The sequence below is a fragment of the Euleptes europaea genome, chromosome 12 (genome assembly GCF_029931775.1).
Source record: "Euleptes europaea isolate rEulEur1 chromosome 12, rEulEur1.hap1, whole genome shotgun sequence".
NCBI classification, from domain to species: domain Eukaryota; kingdom Metazoa; phylum Chordata; class Lepidosauria; order Squamata; family Sphaerodactylidae; genus Euleptes; species Euleptes europaea.
Window position 1 is genome coordinate 12,953,995 of NC_079323.1, and position 18,819 is coordinate 12,972,813.

Genomic DNA, 18,819 nt, shown 5'->3' on the forward strand with positions numbered 1-18,819 from the left:
TTTTAGTATATAATTCTAGACACCCCATGAAAACAATTACTACAGCAATTGCCATTTTGAAGGCCCACACTAGCGTTCAGGTGACTTCTACGTATTCTGTAACAGCAGGCACTAAATCCCTTTCACAGCATAAGTACTGAATTGATGCTAGGTCTCTCTTATTTTTTTTCCAAATATGTCTTCTTCAGCATATAATGGTGTGGTTTGCATAAAGCAACAATGGGCTGCCTAATTATACGAACAGTTCTGAGTTAATGATCTTAAAAGTCCTTTCTTTGGCAAGGGGAGGGGGGAAGAAAAGGCAAATTGTGTGTTGACTGCTCTAAATGCCGGAACATACAAGAAGGATTATCTGCTATTATTTACTTTCTGGGTTCTTTTCATGTTGGAAACTGCAGTAGTAGGTTAATGGGATTTGGGCTGCTGGGCGATGCAGAGAAATGTAGCACAGAGTGGATGAATGGGATTTAAACAATTGTAATCCCTTTATACTAAAATGATAATAATTGGTGGTGGTCATAATAATAGTTTGCATATGTGGTGAGATTGCCCCATGGGGGAATCTATATGCAGGTCAGTTGATGCTGATTGTTCAATAATGTTGGTTGCGGAGGCTGAGTTCTTTTTTTATACATAATTTTTTAAATTAATTTAATAAAACACATACATTTCACATACATCATACACTCCTCACAGGCAGTTTGTTTCTGGGCAAACTACCACACCCCCCCTAAAGAACAACCAGCATTTCTATCCTAGTCTAGAGCCAGCGTGGTGGGGTGGTTTGGAGCGGTGGACTCTGATCTGGAGAACTGGGTTTGATTCCCCACTCCTCCACGTGAGCGGCGGAGGCTAATCTGGTGAACTGGATTTGTTTCCCCACTCCTACACACAAAGCCAGCTGGGTAACCTTGGGCTAGCCACACTCTCTCAGCCCCACCCACCTCACAGGGTGTCTGTTGTGGGGAGGGGAAGGTAAGGTGATGGTAAGCCGGTCTGAGTCTTCCTTAAGTGGTAGAGAAAGTCGACATATAAAAACCAACTCTTCTTCTTCTTCTTCTTCTTCTTCACCCATGTAACTTTTAAAGCAGCATTGGTGAAGTTATCACATCTCTGTTCGCTTCAAAGGATTTGGCCATGCTTGCAGCATGGTGCATTCTGGAGTTTTTAATGTTGCCCTTCACCTCCCATCCCAGCTGGTGTGTGGGCGGACGAAATGAAATGTGGCAAAGGGCCATTTTTACTCTTGTTCTTCTGAGCTTAAGCCAGCTGTGTAGGGTTCAATCTTCTTTTGAACCTTCTTTTAAACACTTCTGACCCCTAACCTACACACTGCCACTGTTACTAAACCTAAAAGGGGGGCGGGGAAGGGAATGGCATCAATGGAGAATACTTCAGATACAAGATACTTCTTTGTACCTCCGGCTTCCTCCAAAGAGCTTGGAGTCGCTGGTGTAAGATCTCCAGGGCGGCCGACAGGTCCAGGGACCAGCTTGGCTTCTGCAGCAGAACTGCGCTATAACGTGTTGGTTCAGAAAGGAAACTGATTTTAGGTCATTTGTAGCAGAAGAGGAGTTGGTTTTTTATATGCCGACTTTCTCTACCTTTTAAGGAGAATCAAACCGGCTTACAATCTCTTTCCTTCCTCTCTCCACAACAGACGCCTTGTGAGGTAGGTGGGGCTGAGAGATCTGAGAGAACTGTGACTGGTTCAAGGTCACCCAGATGGCTTCATGTGGAGGAGTGGGGAAACCAACCTGGTTCACCAGATTAGAAACCGCCACTTGGGGGGGGGGAGTGGGGAATCAAACCCAGTTCTCCAGATTAGAGTCCACCTTTCCTAACCGCTACACCACGCTAGCGTCATCAGACGTTATGATAAAATGGAAGAGGGAATAGTGACGTAAGTGCTTTAAGTCGCATTGGAAAGAAAAACTGGGTGTAAATATACAAACAAAACAATATTGAAATGTTACTAATATTTAAGAATAAATTGCTTCCCCCATCAGTGATTATAAGAAAATTAACTAATTAGGGCCTCTTCATGCATATGCATATGTATATGGGCACATGAAGCTGCCTTATACTGAATCAGACCCTTGGTCCATCAAAATCAGTATTGCCTACTCAGACTGGTAGCAGCTTTCACATCATCTACTACCAGATCCTTATTGGAGATGCCAGGGATTTGAATCTGGGACCTTCTGCATGCCAAGCAGATGCTCTAAAACTAAGGCGTGGATCCATGCATGCTCATCGTTGACATCAAATGATGGATTGAATGTACAAACAGGCAATTGCACACACTAAGTCTTTCATTATTCTCTGTAGTCAACTGTGATAATCATATTTCTGAATGAAGACAGTTTGTGCATTTTGCTAACCGTCGTTGAGCAACGGGTGTGATGTAATCAAGTTGTCCAGTGAAGAAGCTGCTGGTGAACAAAGGAATTTTCTATGCACATCTGGGGAACTGTCCTTAAAGTCCTCTGGAACGTGTCCAGAGGAGGGCAACAAAGAGGGTGAGGGGACTGGAGACCAAGTCCTATGAGGAAAGGTTGAAGGAGCTGGGTATGTTTAGTCTGAAGAGGAGAAGACTGAGAGGGGATATGATAACCATCTTCAAGTACTTGAAGGGCTGTCTTATAGAGGAGGGTGCCAAGTTGTTTTCTGTTGCCCCAGAAGGTCGGACCAGAACCAATGGGTTGAAATTAAATCAAAAGAATTTCCGTCTAGACATTAGGAAGAATTTTCTAACAGAGCAGTTCCTCAGTGGAACAGGCTTCCTCAGGAGGTGGTAAGCTCTCCCTCTCTGGAGGTTTTTAAGCAGAGGTTAGATGGCCATCTGTCAGCAATGCTGATTTTATGACCTTAAGCAGATGATGAGAGGGAGGGCATCTTGGCCATCTTCTGGTCCTGGAGTAGGGGTCACTGGGGGTGTGTGGGGGAGGTAGTTGTGAATTTCCTGTATTGTGCAGGAGGTTGGACTAGATGACCCTGGTGGTCCCTTTCAACCATATGATTCTATGATTAATCAGTCATATCCGTGCCGACTACAAAGCACAGAAACCTGATACCATACAGAGGGCAGAAAGAAAGGCTCTTTGCAATAGGAGTCTGGAAGTCCAAGTTCTTAAAAGAGGCATGTTGCGTTTCCCGCACCCCAGATTTGGGAACAGTGTGTTGTGTGAGAGCAGGAAAGGTGTGCAGGTGGATCTCATAATTTAAAACTGACCTTTTCCTCCACTCTCTTTGCAACAGCCCAGGATTTCATTCTTGCCCTTTTCATCAATTGAGGGAGCCAGTTTTATTGCTGCGTTGTTTTGAAGCTAGGGATTATTTAGAAGAGGGCTGTGGTTAGCATCTGGGGGGAGAGAGAGAGACAAGTAAATCCAACTCAGGCTGACTCATTTCCTTTGAGTCCGGGTGGGAGTTTCTCCCTGTTGCCTGGGGCGGTTTGCCTTGGTCAGTTATGGAAAATGGCAAGTGTTAATTGAGGAAGCACGCTTCAGAAACACACTTCGGATGAACTAAGAAACCAATTTACTAGACATAGCTGAGTCTATGTCTAGGGGATGCAGGCCACCTCTTTTACTCTCTGCAGGAAAGCCAATCAACAAATGAAGCTCACACTACATATTTCATGTAGTGTAGGTGAGCCCTGAATTGTATTACTAGGCATGGATTTCTTCGGATCCAGGGCCATTGTCTAATGCAGCTAAAATATCAAAACATTTACCTTCCGTTCCAGAAGTCCTCAAATATTAATCCCATTCGTCAATAGGTTTATTTGTTCTCTCCTTCCTTTCTTCACTCTCACAAAGTTTATTTAGTTTTCTGTGCACAAGTCAGCAAATCATCTGAAGAAAGCATTTATGTTATAAAACCTTCAGCAATTTCTATCATTTCTGGAGATTAGCAAATTTAGAACTAGATCCCCAACTACTTCCTGATCTGCTTTATGCACAAATATAAATTCCCTAACAGAGCAGCTAGAAGTTAGAAGAGGATTGAGATCTTATTTATCTGGGCTTTTCAAGGCTTTCATTTTACATATAGGAAGTAGGCAGGAAAGTGCTTTAAAATCCTATGTGTCATTGACCCATTGCCCTGACCTGGATGGCCCAGGCTAACCCGACCTCATCAGATCTTGGCTGCTAAGCAGAGTCGGGCCTGGTTAGTACCTGGATGGGAGACCACCAAGAAAGCTCCAGGGTTTCTATGGCAAAACCACCTCTGAATGTCTCTTGCCTTGAAAACCCTACGGGGCTGCCATAAGTCAGCTGCAACTTGACGACACTTACCACCACTAATCTGCCTATTAAAGTCCTAAAGATTTTATGAAGCCATCAGTAAGTGACTCAGGAGGAAAATTTCAGATGGGAGGGAGTATCTCTTCACCAGCTCAGAATATTTGGACCTTGAATTGGTTTAAGTTATTTTTCTGAGAAAATCTATTGAGCTATTATTATAAGTAGAAAGGAGGTGTGCGCACACAAATTAGAGAGCCAGAGTAATGCAGTGGTGTCAAACTCATTTGTTACGAAGGCTGGATATGACATAAATGTCACTTGGTCGGGCCGGACCATGCCTCGCCAGACCAGATCGGGACTGGGGTGTGTGTGGCTGGGTTGCGGGCCAGATAAAAGCTCTCAAGGGGCCGGATCTGGCCCGTGGGCCGTATGTTTGACACCCCTGGGTTAGAGTGTCAGACTAGTAACTGGGGGACCCAGGTCTGCCAAGGGTGTTCGCTGAGCGACTTTGGTCAGTCACACCCCCCCAACCTAACCTAACTCACCACGTTGTTTTGAGGATAAAATAGAGGAGAGGAGAATGATGTAAACCACCTTGTGTCCCCAGTGGGGAAGAAGAGTTGATTTTTATATGCCGACTTTCTCTGCCACTTAAGGGAGACTCAAACCAGCTTAACAATCACCTTCCCTTCCCACCCCACAACAGCCACCCTGTGAGGTAGGTGGGGCTGAGAGAGCTGTGACTAGCCCAAGGTCACCCAGCTGGCTTTGTGTGTAGAGTGGGGAAACAGATCCAGTTCACTAGATTAGCCTCCGCCGCTCATGGGGAGGAGTAGGGAATCAAACCCGGTTCTCCAGATCAGAGTCCACCACTCCAAACCACCGCTCTCAACCACTACACCACGCTGGCTCCCCAGCATGGAGAAAGGCAAGGTATAAATGAAGTAAATGTATAAATTAAAAAACAACACAAACAGATTGGTATCTCTTTTTCTCTGTATTTAACTGATTAGCTGCAGTTTACCACGTCTTAGACCTAGTCTGCACAAAGCAGAGAATGAGGCAGTCGAGTGGTTTGCCCAACTTCTGACTGTGTTGTGTGTGTTAAGTGCCACCATGTTGTGTCAGAAATCCAAAGGTGCCCACAGGCTCAAAAAGGTCGGGGATCCTGGTCTTGTGTTGCCTTGCTGTGCCAATACACACCTTCTACCTTTCCTGCCAAAACGTGGTTATAAGTGACCTCCACCAAGGTCTGAAACTTGGACCGTAATGTCATCACAAGCCCAACGCTACACTTTAATTCTCAGTTAGGAAATGGGCACGCTTAAACCTCCATACATTTCTTTGCCACAAAGAGAGGGAGGCAACTGTTCTGGGCAATGGTTATTATTATTATTATTATTATTATTATTATTATTATTAGACTAGAAGGGTTAAAGTGTTGGACTAGGATCTGGGAGACCCAGATTCAGATCGCCACGCTGACGTGGAAGCCTGCTGGGTGACCTTGGGCCAGTCATGTACTCTCAGCCTAATCTACCTCACAGGGTTGTTGTGTGAGGATAAAATGGGGGAGAATGTTGTAAGCCACTTTGGGTCACCACTGGGAGAAAAAGTGAGGTATAAATGAAGCAAAATAAATAATAGTGTCCACACTGCAAATAAAAATGCTCATGCTTACCAGTTAGTATATCAGAACAGAAACGGCAGTCCACATTAGGGTATGTTTAGATTTTCTCCCGAGGGCTTCCTTGGTGAAATATTCTGAGACTTGTGGTGCCAACTATTTTTAGATAATATTGACTGTGAGACACAACCCAGTTAACTGCAGCACTCTGGGGTTTTTTATTCTTTTCTGATGAAAGAAGAGAAGGGTTTGAAAGGGGCACGGTCCTTGCTCCAGATCAGAATCTATTTGCACATCAAAGGCTAGTAAATTCTCAAGGATGCTTCACCACAATAATGTTTTGTGCTCTCAACATTTGTCAGGGAATATGATTTTACATAAGCAAGCAGCAAAACCCTAGCGCATATAAAGGCAAACACACACCCTTTGGTGTTTAAAACTGACAATCCCAGATGAATTTTGGAAATGCCAAGATGCACAGTTCACTAGTTCTCCCACTTAGGCAGGTGAATGTTAACGTTGAAGGAGCTGAGTATGTTTAGCCTAAAGAGAAGACTGAGAGGGGATATGATCACCATCTTCAAGTACTTGAAGGGCTGTCGTATAGAGGAGGGTGCCAGGTTGTTTTCTGTTGCCCCAGAAGGTCAGACCAAAACCAACGGGTTGAAATTAAATCAAAAGAGTTTCTGTCCAGACATTAGGAAGAATTTTCTAACAGAGTGGTTCCTCAGTGGAACAGGCTTCCTCGAGAGGTGGTCAGCTCTCCTTCCCTGGAGGTTTTTAAGGAGAGGTTAGATGGCCATCTGTCAACAATGCTGATTCTATGACCTTAAGCAGATGATGAGAGGGAGGGCATCTTGGCCATCTTCTGGGCATGATGGAGTAGGGGTCACTGGGGGTGTGGGGGGAGGTAGTTGTGAATTTCCTGCATAGTGCAAGGGTGTTGGACTAGATGACCCTGGTGGTTCCTTCCAAATCTATGATTCTAAGTGCATTCATAGTTTAAGTATGTGTATCTGCCTGGCGAGTACCACTACAAGCATCTAATGAAGTAAGCTTCAGTCCATGAAAGTTTATGCTACAATATAAATTTCATCAGATGCATGTGGCAGGTCCTTCCTAGACTAGCAATGCATAATTATATGAGGTTATATGAAGAAGAAAAATTGTAAATGGCAATCAAGGGGTCAGGAAGTGCAGAGTGAGACATAACGAAGCAAAATTCAAATGTAATCAAGAAAAGTACAGAAAAAAACTGTTCACATTAATAGTAATTGGGTGATGAATTCAATCTACCTAGTTTTAATAAACTGAAGGCTTAAGAAATTCATGATAGACTTTCCAAATAGCTAGTAACTCTGAAAGTGGGATGCCAGGGGTGGGGTCAGCTAGTTTTTATAAAAGAGCTAAGCTTTGTCAAAGTTCAGAGCAAGAGATCAACAAAGAGCTAGTATAAGACAAGCCCATTTGCACAATTGAAACAATGCAATTTAACCAATACTGGTAATTGACAAGCAGGTTAATAACCCATTAGGTTTCTGCAGCCCAAACACTGGTTGTTGCCTGTCCTTTATTAGGAAGTGGCACACGCAAGGTCTCACAATAGGAGATAAATATGCACAGGAACACCTAGGGTAACTGGTTTTGTGCAGTGGCATAAATCTGCGTCTGGTTCCCTGGCAATTGTTCACCTCTATAATTTCCCTTTCTGTAAAGCATCTTTAAGAAGTGCTTTAGTTCCATAAAAATTGTTACCTGCCATTCCATTTGCTGTGGAAAGTGCTGTCAAGTCGCAGCTGTGCAACCTTGTACAGTTTTTAAGGCAAGCGATGTTCAGATGTGGTTTGCTGTTGCCTTTCTCTGCGTAGTGACCCTGAGCTTTCTTGGTGGTCTCCCATCCAAATACTAACCAGGGCCAGCCCAGCTTAGCTTCTGAGATCTAACAACATTGGGCTAGCCTGGACCATCCAGGTCAGAGCTGCCATTCTGTTTGCACACTGATTATTCTAGTACCCCAGTGCCCACCCCTCTAATAGACCTTAACATAAAGATTTCATTTTCTTTTTTATATATTAGAATATACATAATGTATCTGTACTGGATGCAATAGTGCTTTTGTGTGATGTTATATTTTTTATGTTTTTTCATTTTATTGTTAAGTTTTTCCCTTCTTTTTTGTTTGTATTGTTTTTATTTGTTTGTATATGTTTTTATTGTTGTTTATTTTTGTTTAATTATAAAAAAGCAATAAAAAAATTAAAAAATAGAAAGAAAATGGTTCCTTACTGATCCACATTTGGCTCTGAGGTCAGAGCTTGGAGACTCCCATGTAGGGTTGCCAACCTCCTGCTGTTACAACTGATCTCCTGCCGACAGAGATCAGTTCACCTGGAGAAAATGGCCACTTTGGCCATTGGACTCTATGGCATTGAAGTCCCTCCCATCCTCAAACCCTGCCCCCCTCAAGCTCCACCCAAACAACCTCTCGCCGGTGGTGAAGAGGGACCTGGCAACCCTACTCCCGTGCCTTAGAGGGCACCTGCTTCATGTTTGGGCCCTACTCAAGGCAGTACCGATGTGTCAGATTGTTTTAGATTATTTTAACTTGGGTTTATACTAAGTATATTTACTTGTTGTCAGCTGTCCTGAGCCCGGTTCGAGGGGTTATAATTATAGCCTCCTATGAGACCCTTTTTCAAATATCTTATTTTTGAGATCAGTCTGGTAACCACAAGAAGCAAGGCCTTGTGGGTGAGGGCACCTGCCTTGTCAAGTAAATGCATAGTTAAATTGCGGAACTCCCTGCCCCAGGATGTGGTGATGGCTGCCAACTTGGAAGGCTTTAAGAGGGGAGTGGACATGTTCATGGAGGAGGGGGGTATTCATGGCTATTAGTCAAAATGGATAATGGTCATGATGCATACCTGTTCTCTCCAGGATCAGAGGAGCATGCCTATTAGGTGCGGTGGAACACAGGCAGGATAAATGCAGCTGCAGTCGTCTTGTTTGGGGGCTTCCTAGAGGCCCCTGGTTGGCCACTGTGTGAACAGACTGCTGGACTTGATGGACTTTGGTCTGATCCAGCATGGCCTTCCTTATGTTCTTAAGTTTCTTCCACAGGAATTTATTTTGTCAGGCCAGCTTTGTTTTTTTAATGTTCAAAATATAACAAAATACCCTTTAAAAATTTTCAACAAGCCCTTAGGGGTAATAATGGTGTTTTAAAATTTCTGAAGTACAGTCGTCGTTCCCCCCCCCCCCCCCGCACTCGATTCTGCTTTAAAACAATGTGTGGTGTTGCTCTTGGGTTTTTTACTTTGTTTTTATTATGACGTGCAGTAAAAGCTGCCCTGAAGGTTCTGCGGAGACATGTGGCACAGTTTGAAAACAAACCAAAGCCAAATAAATGGAATCTCCTAAGTTTAAAAGCGGATTACCGCTGGGTGCCAGATGTTGAGTTGGGGGCAAACAGCAAAGGGAGACAGTTTCAGAAATAGAGCATTAGGCTGTTTCGACTTCGTTTTGATCCAGAAAAAGGTCACCGTTATGTTTTCTGTGGACTTAACACTCACGATTCCTTCATCTTTTTCGCTCGTTCAAATTTTCCTGAGTCCCCAGGTAGGATATGTCAGGGTTACGCAGGGGTGGGGCTGGACAGAGGAGAGTATTAAATTGCAGGAGGAAAGGTACCTGTTGGAAATTAGGAAAAACTTTTTTACGGTGAGAGTTTTTCTACAGTGGAATCAGCCACCTAGGGACGTGGTGAGGTCCCCCTTACTGGCAGTCTTTAAGGAGAGGATGGATGAACACTTTGTCACGGATGCTCTAGGCTGATCCTGCATTGAGCAGGGGGTTGGACTAGATGGCCTGCATGGCCCCTTCCAACTCTGTGATTCTATTCTGTGAGTATCCTCCATGCCATTATTTTTACATTCAGCTGCTTTTTAGGGACCAAGTTGTCTAGAACCAGCAAGGGGCGAAAAGGTGTAGATTACACAGCTTGGAAACATGTAGCTGCATAATACCGAGAGCATAGCTACACAATATGCCTGACACGCGTGTGCAATTGGACTCGCAGACGGACTTACATTGGGAGAACTTATCTTAAAAAGTCCTTGTTCATTCTTCTCAGCGAGGGGGGGGGGAGTTTCCGGTTTCCTCCCACCCCGCTTTTGGCAGCAACATATGACCCAATATATGTTGGGTGTACTATGTAGTTCGGCCTGAAGTCAGACCGTTGATATATCCACACGTTCACAAGGTTGGAAGAGACCACAAGGACCATCCAGTCCAACCCCCCGCCATGCTGGATCCCACAATCAAAGCACTCCCGACAGATGGCCATCCAGCCTCTTCTTAAAGACCTCCAAAGACGGGGACTCCATCACCCTCCGAGGCGGCGCATTCCACCATCGAACAGCCCTCACCGTCAGGAAGTTCTATCCAACCTCTTATATTTTATCCCACCAATTAACTCAGGGTGTTGTATGATATTTTCCCCTCATTAATATTCTCATGACAACTTGATTGGGCAAAGAGAGACCCACCCAAGGTCAGGTAGCAAGTCCTATGGCTGAATGGGGATTTGACACCAGGTCTTCCCAGTTCTAGTCTGACACACTGACCACTACGCCGGATCACAGTATTTATCCACTCTGACTACGTTCCAGGATTTCATACTGAGAATTGTTTTTACCTAAAACCTGCTACTTTCACTGGAGATGCCAGGGATTGAACCTGGGACCTTTTGGTTGCCAGTCTCCAGGTGGTACCTGGACATCTCCTGCTATTATAGCTGATTGCCAGATGACCAAGATCAGTTTTCCAAGAGAAAATGGCTGCTTTGGAGAGAGAACTCTGTTGCATTATACCCTACTGAGGTTCCCTCCTGTCCCCAAACCCTGCCCTCCCCAGGCTCCACCCCCAAAATCTCCTGGTATTTCTCAACCCAGAGCTGGCAACCCTACTCAGAGCCCTCAAAAGAAGAAGAAAAGTTGTTTTTGATATGCCGGCTTTCTCTACCACTTAAGGGAGAATCAGACCGGCTTACAATCACCTTCCCTTCCCCTCCCCACAACAGACACCCTGTGAGGTAGGTGGGGTTAAGAGAGTGTGACTTGCCCGAGGTCATCCAGCTGGCTTCGGGTTTAGGAGTGGAGAAACGAACCCAGTTCACCAGATTAGCGTCCACCGCTCATGTGGAGGAGTGGGGAATCAAACCCAGTTCTCCAGATCAGAGTCCCAACGCTCTAAACCATTGCTCTTAACCACTACACCACGCTGGCTCTCAAAAGAAGGTGGATACTCAGATGTGGTCCTTAGGCTGTTAAATTGCCCATTCCTGACTGAGGTGGGTGGGCATCTGCAGTGCTATGAATCATGGAGAGATATACATACTCTGGATGTCTAATTGAAGCATGCGTTTCTTTTCCAGGGATGCTCAAGAATTTATTGGTAAGCCACGAGAGAGAATTTTTCACACAAATGGGTTCTCTGTTTAAATAATTGGTTTTCCTCCACCCTCCTTTTCCTGTAGGCCCCCCGTCGATTTGCTACAGCTCCAGTACTCCTGCCCAGATACTGGAAGAAATCGGCTACCTGTATGCAGAGCCCCGGCTGCTTAGCAGCAGGCAGGATGATTCCCCATTCATGGTAGAGGTGATCAGTAGTATCGACGGTAAGTCCTTGTCTTTGTAAAAAACGAACCTCAGCTGCTCTGCCTATTGCCTGACAGAATTTTCATATTCTTCTTTTTTCTCAAAATTATTACTTGGATTGGAGACCACCAAAGAAGTCTAGGGCTTACAGTTGCCAACATCCAGGTGGTGGCTGGAGAGATCAGTTCCCCTGGAGAAAATGGTCGCTTTGGCAATTGGACTCTATGGCACTGAAGTCCCTCCCCTCTCCAAACCCCGCCTTCCTCATGCTCCACCCCCCAAATCTCCAGGTATTCCCCATCCAGGAGCTGGCAACCCTACTAGGGCTGCTACAAATTGGCAGGCAATGGCAGACTGCCTCTGAGTGTCTCTTACCTTGAAAACCCTATGGGGTCGCCATAAGTCGGCTGTGAACTGACCGGGCGGGGGGGTGGGAGGGACCATGGAAAGACCCTTGTGCCACAAAATTGTGGACTATAAATATTAAATAAAATGAAATATGTCAAAATGCTTTCAGGAATTAAAACGCTTTCAGTACAATTCTAAGCAGAGTTACCCCCTTCTAAGCCCATTTCCTTCAGTGGACTTGGAAGGGCGTAATTCCGTTTAGGGTTGCATTTTAAAATGGGTGTCTGAAGGCTAGCTAAGATAGGATGGAGTGAACTTCCCCAGGGAGAGTTCCATTAATTTGGGGTCACCGCAAAGAAGGCCCTGTCAACTCTAGTTACCTCTGTACCCACTGCACCCCAGATATTTTGGGGGACATGCAGCAAGAAAGGCTGGGTAGGAATTCGGGGCACAGAAGAAACCGATTGGAAACCAACAAAGATGTTGCAAAGCTGCCATTATATGTGACCCACTCCAATGGTCACACTCTGAGCCTACTGCAGTTCCAATGCACATTGTAGGCCTCACACAGAGTTCCCTTGCAACCCTACCGGGTTGCCATAAGCCAGTTGTGCTTTGACGGCACTTTACACACACACACATGCTGCCCTTCCACTCAAATAGGATCCCCACAGTGGTGAATTGTGCACCACAGCAGAGGTCAGGTTAGGTGAGCAGGCAATTTTCCACTATGTGATACTGCATTGTTGATATCTGAAGAGGTGAACTGTGGCTCACGAAAGCCCACACCCTGCCAGAAATTTTGTTAGTCTTTAAGGTGCTGCTGGACTCTTGTTCTTTTCTATTGCATTGTTGATAGTATGCATTGTGTAGCTCTGAGTGCATTGTTTGCAGTTGTGTGAGTGCCTTGAGCCTGAGTGAAAAAGGGTTACTGTAGAAGAAGAAGAGTTGGTTTTTATATGCCGGCTTTCTCTACCACTTAAGGGAGACTCAAACCGGCTTACAATCACCTTCCCCTCACCACAACAGACACCCTGTGAGGTAGGTGGGGATGAGGGAGCTCTAACAGAGCTGTGACTTGCCCAAGGTCATCCAGCTGGCTTCATGTGTAGGACTGGGGAAACCAACCCGGTTCACCAGATTAGCCTCCGCCGCTGATGTGGAGGAGTGGGGAATCAAACCTGGTTCTCCAGAACAGAGTCCCACTGCTCCAAACCACCGCTCTTAACCACTACACCACGCTGGCTCCTGTAAATGAAGTAAATAAAATGAAGTAACTGTGGGTGGGAGAGGGCGGTTTGATAAACCACTGCCATGTGCAACAACTGAAAAGGAAAAAAAATAATTTGAATGAGTCTTACCCTCTGTCTAACGAAGTAAATGTGGCTTACGAACACATCAGACTCCTTTACCCTAAGTCAGCATGGTCTGCTCTGGCAGGCAGAGGTTCACCAGAGCCCCAGGTAGAGTATGGTTTTTGCTAGTACCTACCACCTTTGAGTGGAGATGGCCAGTGACTGAACCGGAGACCTTAATACGTGCGAAGCATACGCTTTACCAGTGGCCTGGAGCCATTTCCTACATGGGGACTTACGTAAATCTTTCCTGTTTTACCCTTAGTACATCCCTGAGGAGGTAGTTCAGGCTGAAAGGTAGCTTGTCCATGACCTGCAAGTGTAATTAGTGTTTAAAGAAGTGGAAAATTTCTCAACTTTTCTTAAGAAGCTGCAATACTTCTTGTTATTTAACCCTCTCTGCTCTCTCTCTCTTTCTCTCTTTGGTTGTTTATGCATGGGTACTTTCATTCATGTTCGTCCTCTGTCTGAATCAGTTGTTCCTTGGAGTTATGCATGAGTTTTCTGTCCATTAGAGATGACCTCACTGCCAGCCCTCACAAATCCCAGGACTTCCCATTCCTCTGTTAACCCGACACTTCTATCTTCCCTGAGCAAAGTCCCCATGCAAAAGGCAAAGTGCGGGACACACAAGCTTGGTTTCGCTCACAGACAGTTACAGAGCAGCGTGTCCAGAGGCGGGGATTCAAATACTTCCTGCTTCTTCGGAGCTCTTTCTGAGCAGAAGGCTTGGATTTCTCCCCCCACCCTTTCAGCTTGCTCCATTTTTGTTGTTGTTCTTAAAATGCTTTTTTATGCAGTAATTGGGTTTGGGGGGAATTTTCTCTCACAGTAAGCACTACAAGTAAGCCAATTACAAAGCAGCATTTAAAGGGACGGGGACTTGATTTGAACTTGGAGACTGCTCGTGCAGAGATTCCCAACAGGAAAGTGTGGGTCCGGCAAGCAGCGAACCTCAGGTAAAACTCCCATGCATAAATGACCTTTCTCTCTGCCTTTCTGTTTGGTACAGCGGAAGACCCTCTTAGCAACTTCCACCCTCCACACATTCTCCAGGTCTCAGAGGTGGAAATGAGAGGTTCGGAGGATGCGGCCCCTCGCACTGTGTTACAGCGGCTGATCCAGGAGCTGCGCTATGGCAACCCGAATGAGAACATGAACCTGCTGGCCATCCAGCACCAGGCCACGGGGAGCACAGGACCGTCCAACTCCGCTGCCAGCACCCTTTCTTCTTCGTCCGTGGAAAACCTCCTGCCGGAAGACCCACAAATGGTCCAGCAGTCAGCACGGCAAGAACCACAGGGCCAGGAGCACCAAGGGGACAATTCTGTGATGGAGAAGCAGCCCAGGGGAAGCTCCCAGCCTCAGCAGAACAACGAGGAGCTACCGACCTATGAGGAGGCCAAGGCCCAGTCCCAGTTTTTCAGGGGCCAACAGCCTAGTGCCGTCGGGCAGAGCGGCTTTTATGGGGCCACGGCCCCCTGTCCGAAGTCTAGAACGGAAGGGAGGCCTACTCTGGCCCGGGCCAACAGCGGGCAAGCGCACAAAGACGACGCTCTGAAGGAACTCAAGCAGGGTCACGTGCGGTCTCTGAGCGAGAGGATCATGCAACTGTCTCTGGAGAGGAACGGTGCGAAGCAGCATCCCCCGGCCTTGGGGAGAAGCAAAGGGTTCAAAGTGGGCTGCCCCCCCTCTTCCCAGGCGGCAGGCAAAGGCATGGATCTGAGGGGGCCACCGCCGGAGTATCCGTATAAAAGCAAGCAGGTGGTGTCCCCCGTGAGCAAAACTCAGGATCACGGGATGTTTTTTAACGACCAGCACTCTGCAATGATGCAGGAGATGGCAAAGGCCTCCTATTCTGTTCCGCCTGTGAGGGCCGAAGCGGCTTCTGTCCGATATCAGCCTCCCCCAGAATATGGCACGAGCAGGTAAAGAGAAAACCTTTCCTTCCTTCAGACTTGTACAGGGTTCTCAAAGCTGAAGTAAGATTGCTGGCCTAGTGCCGAACTGGGGAGTGTCTTGGAGCTGGCTACTTATTGTAGCCCCCAACCCTAGCCACCCTTGGCATGCAGTTACCACCCCTGGATCTTTTTACTATGGCTATTTATGCATGGGTACTTTCACTCACGTTCATCCCCGGTCTGTCTCAGTTGTTCCTTGGAGTTGTGCATGAGTTTTCCGTCCATTATCTCACTGAAACTTCACAAATCCCGGGACTTCCCATTCCTCTGTAAACCCGATTCTTCCCTCTCCCCTGAGCTCAGCCCAGGTGAAATCCCCCTGCATAAGTCAAAGTGCAGGACACACAAGCTCGGTTTCTCTCACAGCCAGTTACAAAGCAGCATGTCCAGAGGCAGGGCTTCAAATGCTTCCTCTGAGCTCTTTCTGAGCAGAAGAAAGGCTTTTTAAAACTGAGGCTTGGATTCCCCCCCCCCTTTCAGATTGCTCCTGTTTTTGTTTTTTGTTCTTAAAATGCTTTTTTATGCAGCAATTGGGTTTGGGGGGATTTTCTCTCACAGTAAGCTCTACAAATTAAGCCACTTACAAAGCAGCATTTCAAGGGGTGGGGACTTGATTTGAGCTTCGAGACTGCTGGTGCATAGATTCCCAACAGGAAAGTGTGGGTCCAGCGAGCAACGAACCTCAGGTAAATCTCCCATGCATAAACAACCTCTGATGACCTTAGCATACAATTAAACATGCAGAGACAGTAGCTGGAATGGAAATGGCCACAACTTTTATTGGTTACCGCTTCAGGTATTCAAGAAGCAGGCTCAGCTGGGTGAGGGAGAGGCTTCTTAAACACCTGGCTGGTGGACACGAGTGCAAAAGAGTCTGTAGCCTGCTAGCTGGGGCTGTTTGGCCCATTTGAAATGTACGGCGGGCCGGGAAGGTGTGCAGCAGTGCAGGAAAAGTTCTAGCTGGGGTTAGAAACACTATGCCTCCTTCTCCAGCTTCCTCACTGGCCGCCATTTTGTGGCGGTGTGCTGGCTGCCTAGCTGAGCCGCTTCCTCATTGGACAAGCCCCTGAACCTTGTGCGAGCTCCCAACCCTCCCCAGTGCACGCCAGCAAACTGGGCTCATGGGTAAGTCTGAGCCTGTGCTTCTAAGGGCCCCCTCCCTCTAGTTAGAGTATAAGGAGAGCACTTCTGTATCAGACCAGTGATCCGGCTAGTCCAGCATCCTTTTTCACACAGTGGCCATCCAGTTGCCCTTGAGGGGGTAACAAACAAGCCAAGGCCTACCCTAACGTTGCTTCCTGGCACTGGTATTTAGAGGTTCCATTTAGTCACCATGGCTAGTAGCCATTGATGGACCTCTTCTCCATAAATCTTTGCACCCTGGAAATTGTTGGCTTTATTTTTAGGACACGCTGTCTGTTCGAGCAGGTTAATGATGGTCATTTATGCATGGGTACTTCCACTCACATTTGCCCCTGGTCTAAATTGGTTGTTCCCTGGAGTTATGCATGAGTTTTCCATCCATTAGAGATGACCTCATGCCCAGCCCTCGCGGTGTCCGGGTCTTCCCATTCCTCTATTAACCCAACTCTTCCATCTTCCCTGAGCAAAGTCCTGGTGAAATCCCCATGCAGAAGGCTACGTTCAGGGCACGCAAGCTTGGTTTCGCTCACAGCCAATTACAAAGCAGCGTGTAAAGAGGAGGGGATTCAAATACTTCCTGCTTCCTCTGAGCTCCTTCTGAGTACAAGAAAGGTTTTTTAAAACCGAGGCTTGGTTTCTCTCCCCTCCTTTTTTCAGATTGCTCTGGTTTTTTTGTTGTTGTTCTTAAAATGCTATCTTATGCAGCAGTTGGGTTTTTTGGGGGGGGGGAATTTTCTCTCACAGTAAGTATTACAAGTAAGCCAATTACAAAGGGGCATTTCAAGGGCGGGGACTTGATTTGGAGACTGCTGGTGCAGAGATTCCCAGCAGGAAAGTGTGGGGCCAGCGAGCAACGAACCTCAGGTAAAACTCCCATGCATAAATGACCGATGAGGCCCGAAATGCCTTGCCCATAACCTACACAAATTGAGTGTCTAAATCAGGTCAGTGGAGGGGTTGGGGGTGCTCATAAAAATGTGTTTCCTGAAATGACCATTTTGAGAAATGGCCTTGAAGCTCACGTTTTATTGGCTGCTAGGTTTAGTTTAGTTTTGTTGGTGCTTTCCTGAAACACAGGGAAATGGTGTTGTGTTCCTTCCGTTCTGCACATGTTTTGAGTCTCCATCGTCAATATGCCAAGGGTTTCTGCGTGCCTCCTGCCAAAAGAGGCTTTAAAAGAGAAGTGAAAATCCCTGTTTATGTAAGCAAGGCAATAAGGTGATGAGAAACATGAGATAAGAGGGTCAGGCTTGGGCTATACTCGCAGGGAGGTGTAAGAGGATTCCATCTTTTACCAAACGGGGAACGAGTTCCTGAAGAAGAAGAGTTGGTTTTAATATGCTGACTTTCTCTACCTGTCAAGGAGAATCAAACCGGCTTACCATCACTTTCTCTTCCCCTCCCCACAACAGACACCCTGTGAGGTAGGCAGGGCTGAGAGAGCTCTAAGAGAACAAGTTTCAAGTTTCTTTATTATTACAGTCCACGACCAGTATATAAATAAAGGAAACATTAATTACAAAAGGGATAAAAGTAATATACAAAAATTCATTAATAGACACAGGATAGTCCTAATGATACCAGCTAAAACTACTCATGTCTGACAACAAATTGGCACTTGGACACTCTCCTGGGCAAATACTAAAAATTAGGTCATTTCAGGACATTGATTCATAGGATTGCCATGAGTCGGAAACGACTTGACCGCACTTAACACACACACACAGTGACTGAAATCACTGCCACTCTACAGTGTTGAAGGCCCTTCTCACTTTTTTTTTATGATTACAGACCAGGGTGCAAAACCGGGCAACCGATCATGTCGTAGGGTGGTTCTTATCTGACAGAAGATATTCAAGCCTAATTTTTATTAGATCTTCCGGGAAACCTTTCTAGCAATGGTCTGATAGTTTCGCTACGAATTTTGTTATATAAGATGCATCCAAAAAGCCCGTGGCTCTAAGAGAACTGTGACTGGCCCAAGGTCACCCAGCTGGCTTCGTGTGTAGGAGTGGGGAAACCAACCCAGTTCTCCAGTGAGGGATTTGGTGAGTTCTGGGTCAGATAAGACAGGGATGGGTCGAAGGTGGCTTTGGAGGGCCCAGCCACTCTCCAAGAAATTGTAAGTTACTCCCTAACCTTTCCTTCCATGCTGCTGAAGTCGCTTTCTTGTCCTTCCCTTTAAAGCAGGGGTGGGGAACCTTTTTTTCTGCCAAGGGCCATTTGGATATTTATAACATCATCCGCGGGCCACGCATTCTTGCCCTGCCCCCTTTAACCCCTCATTGTTGCCACTTCCGCCCCCAGCCCTCTTGTAGTACAGAAGAAATACGTTTCTCCACAGCCCGGGTGGGAAAGGGTTAATACAGTTTCTTGGGCGGTCCTAGCAGCTCCATAGCTAATGACTCTTCTGCAAGGGGGGAAAAGGTTCCTTTTCTCAGCAAAACAAGCACATCCGCCTTGAATAGAGGCTAC

General features: G+C 46.3%; 1 protein-coding gene across 1 annotated transcript in view; it reads left to right on the forward strand.

Moving 5' to 3' along the window:
• Positions 1 to 18,819, forward strand: part of AMOTL1 (angiomotin like 1) — a 70,218-nt gene that overhangs the window by 22,176 nt on the left and 29,223 nt on the right. The window contains exons 2-3 of the mRNA XM_056858601.1: positions 11,417 to 11,557; positions 14,253 to 15,168. Of these exons, the coding sequence (XP_056714579.1) occupies positions 11,417 to 11,557; positions 14,253 to 15,168 (1,057 nt within the window). The remainder of the gene's footprint in view (positions 1 to 11,416; positions 11,558 to 14,252; positions 15,169 to 18,819) is intronic.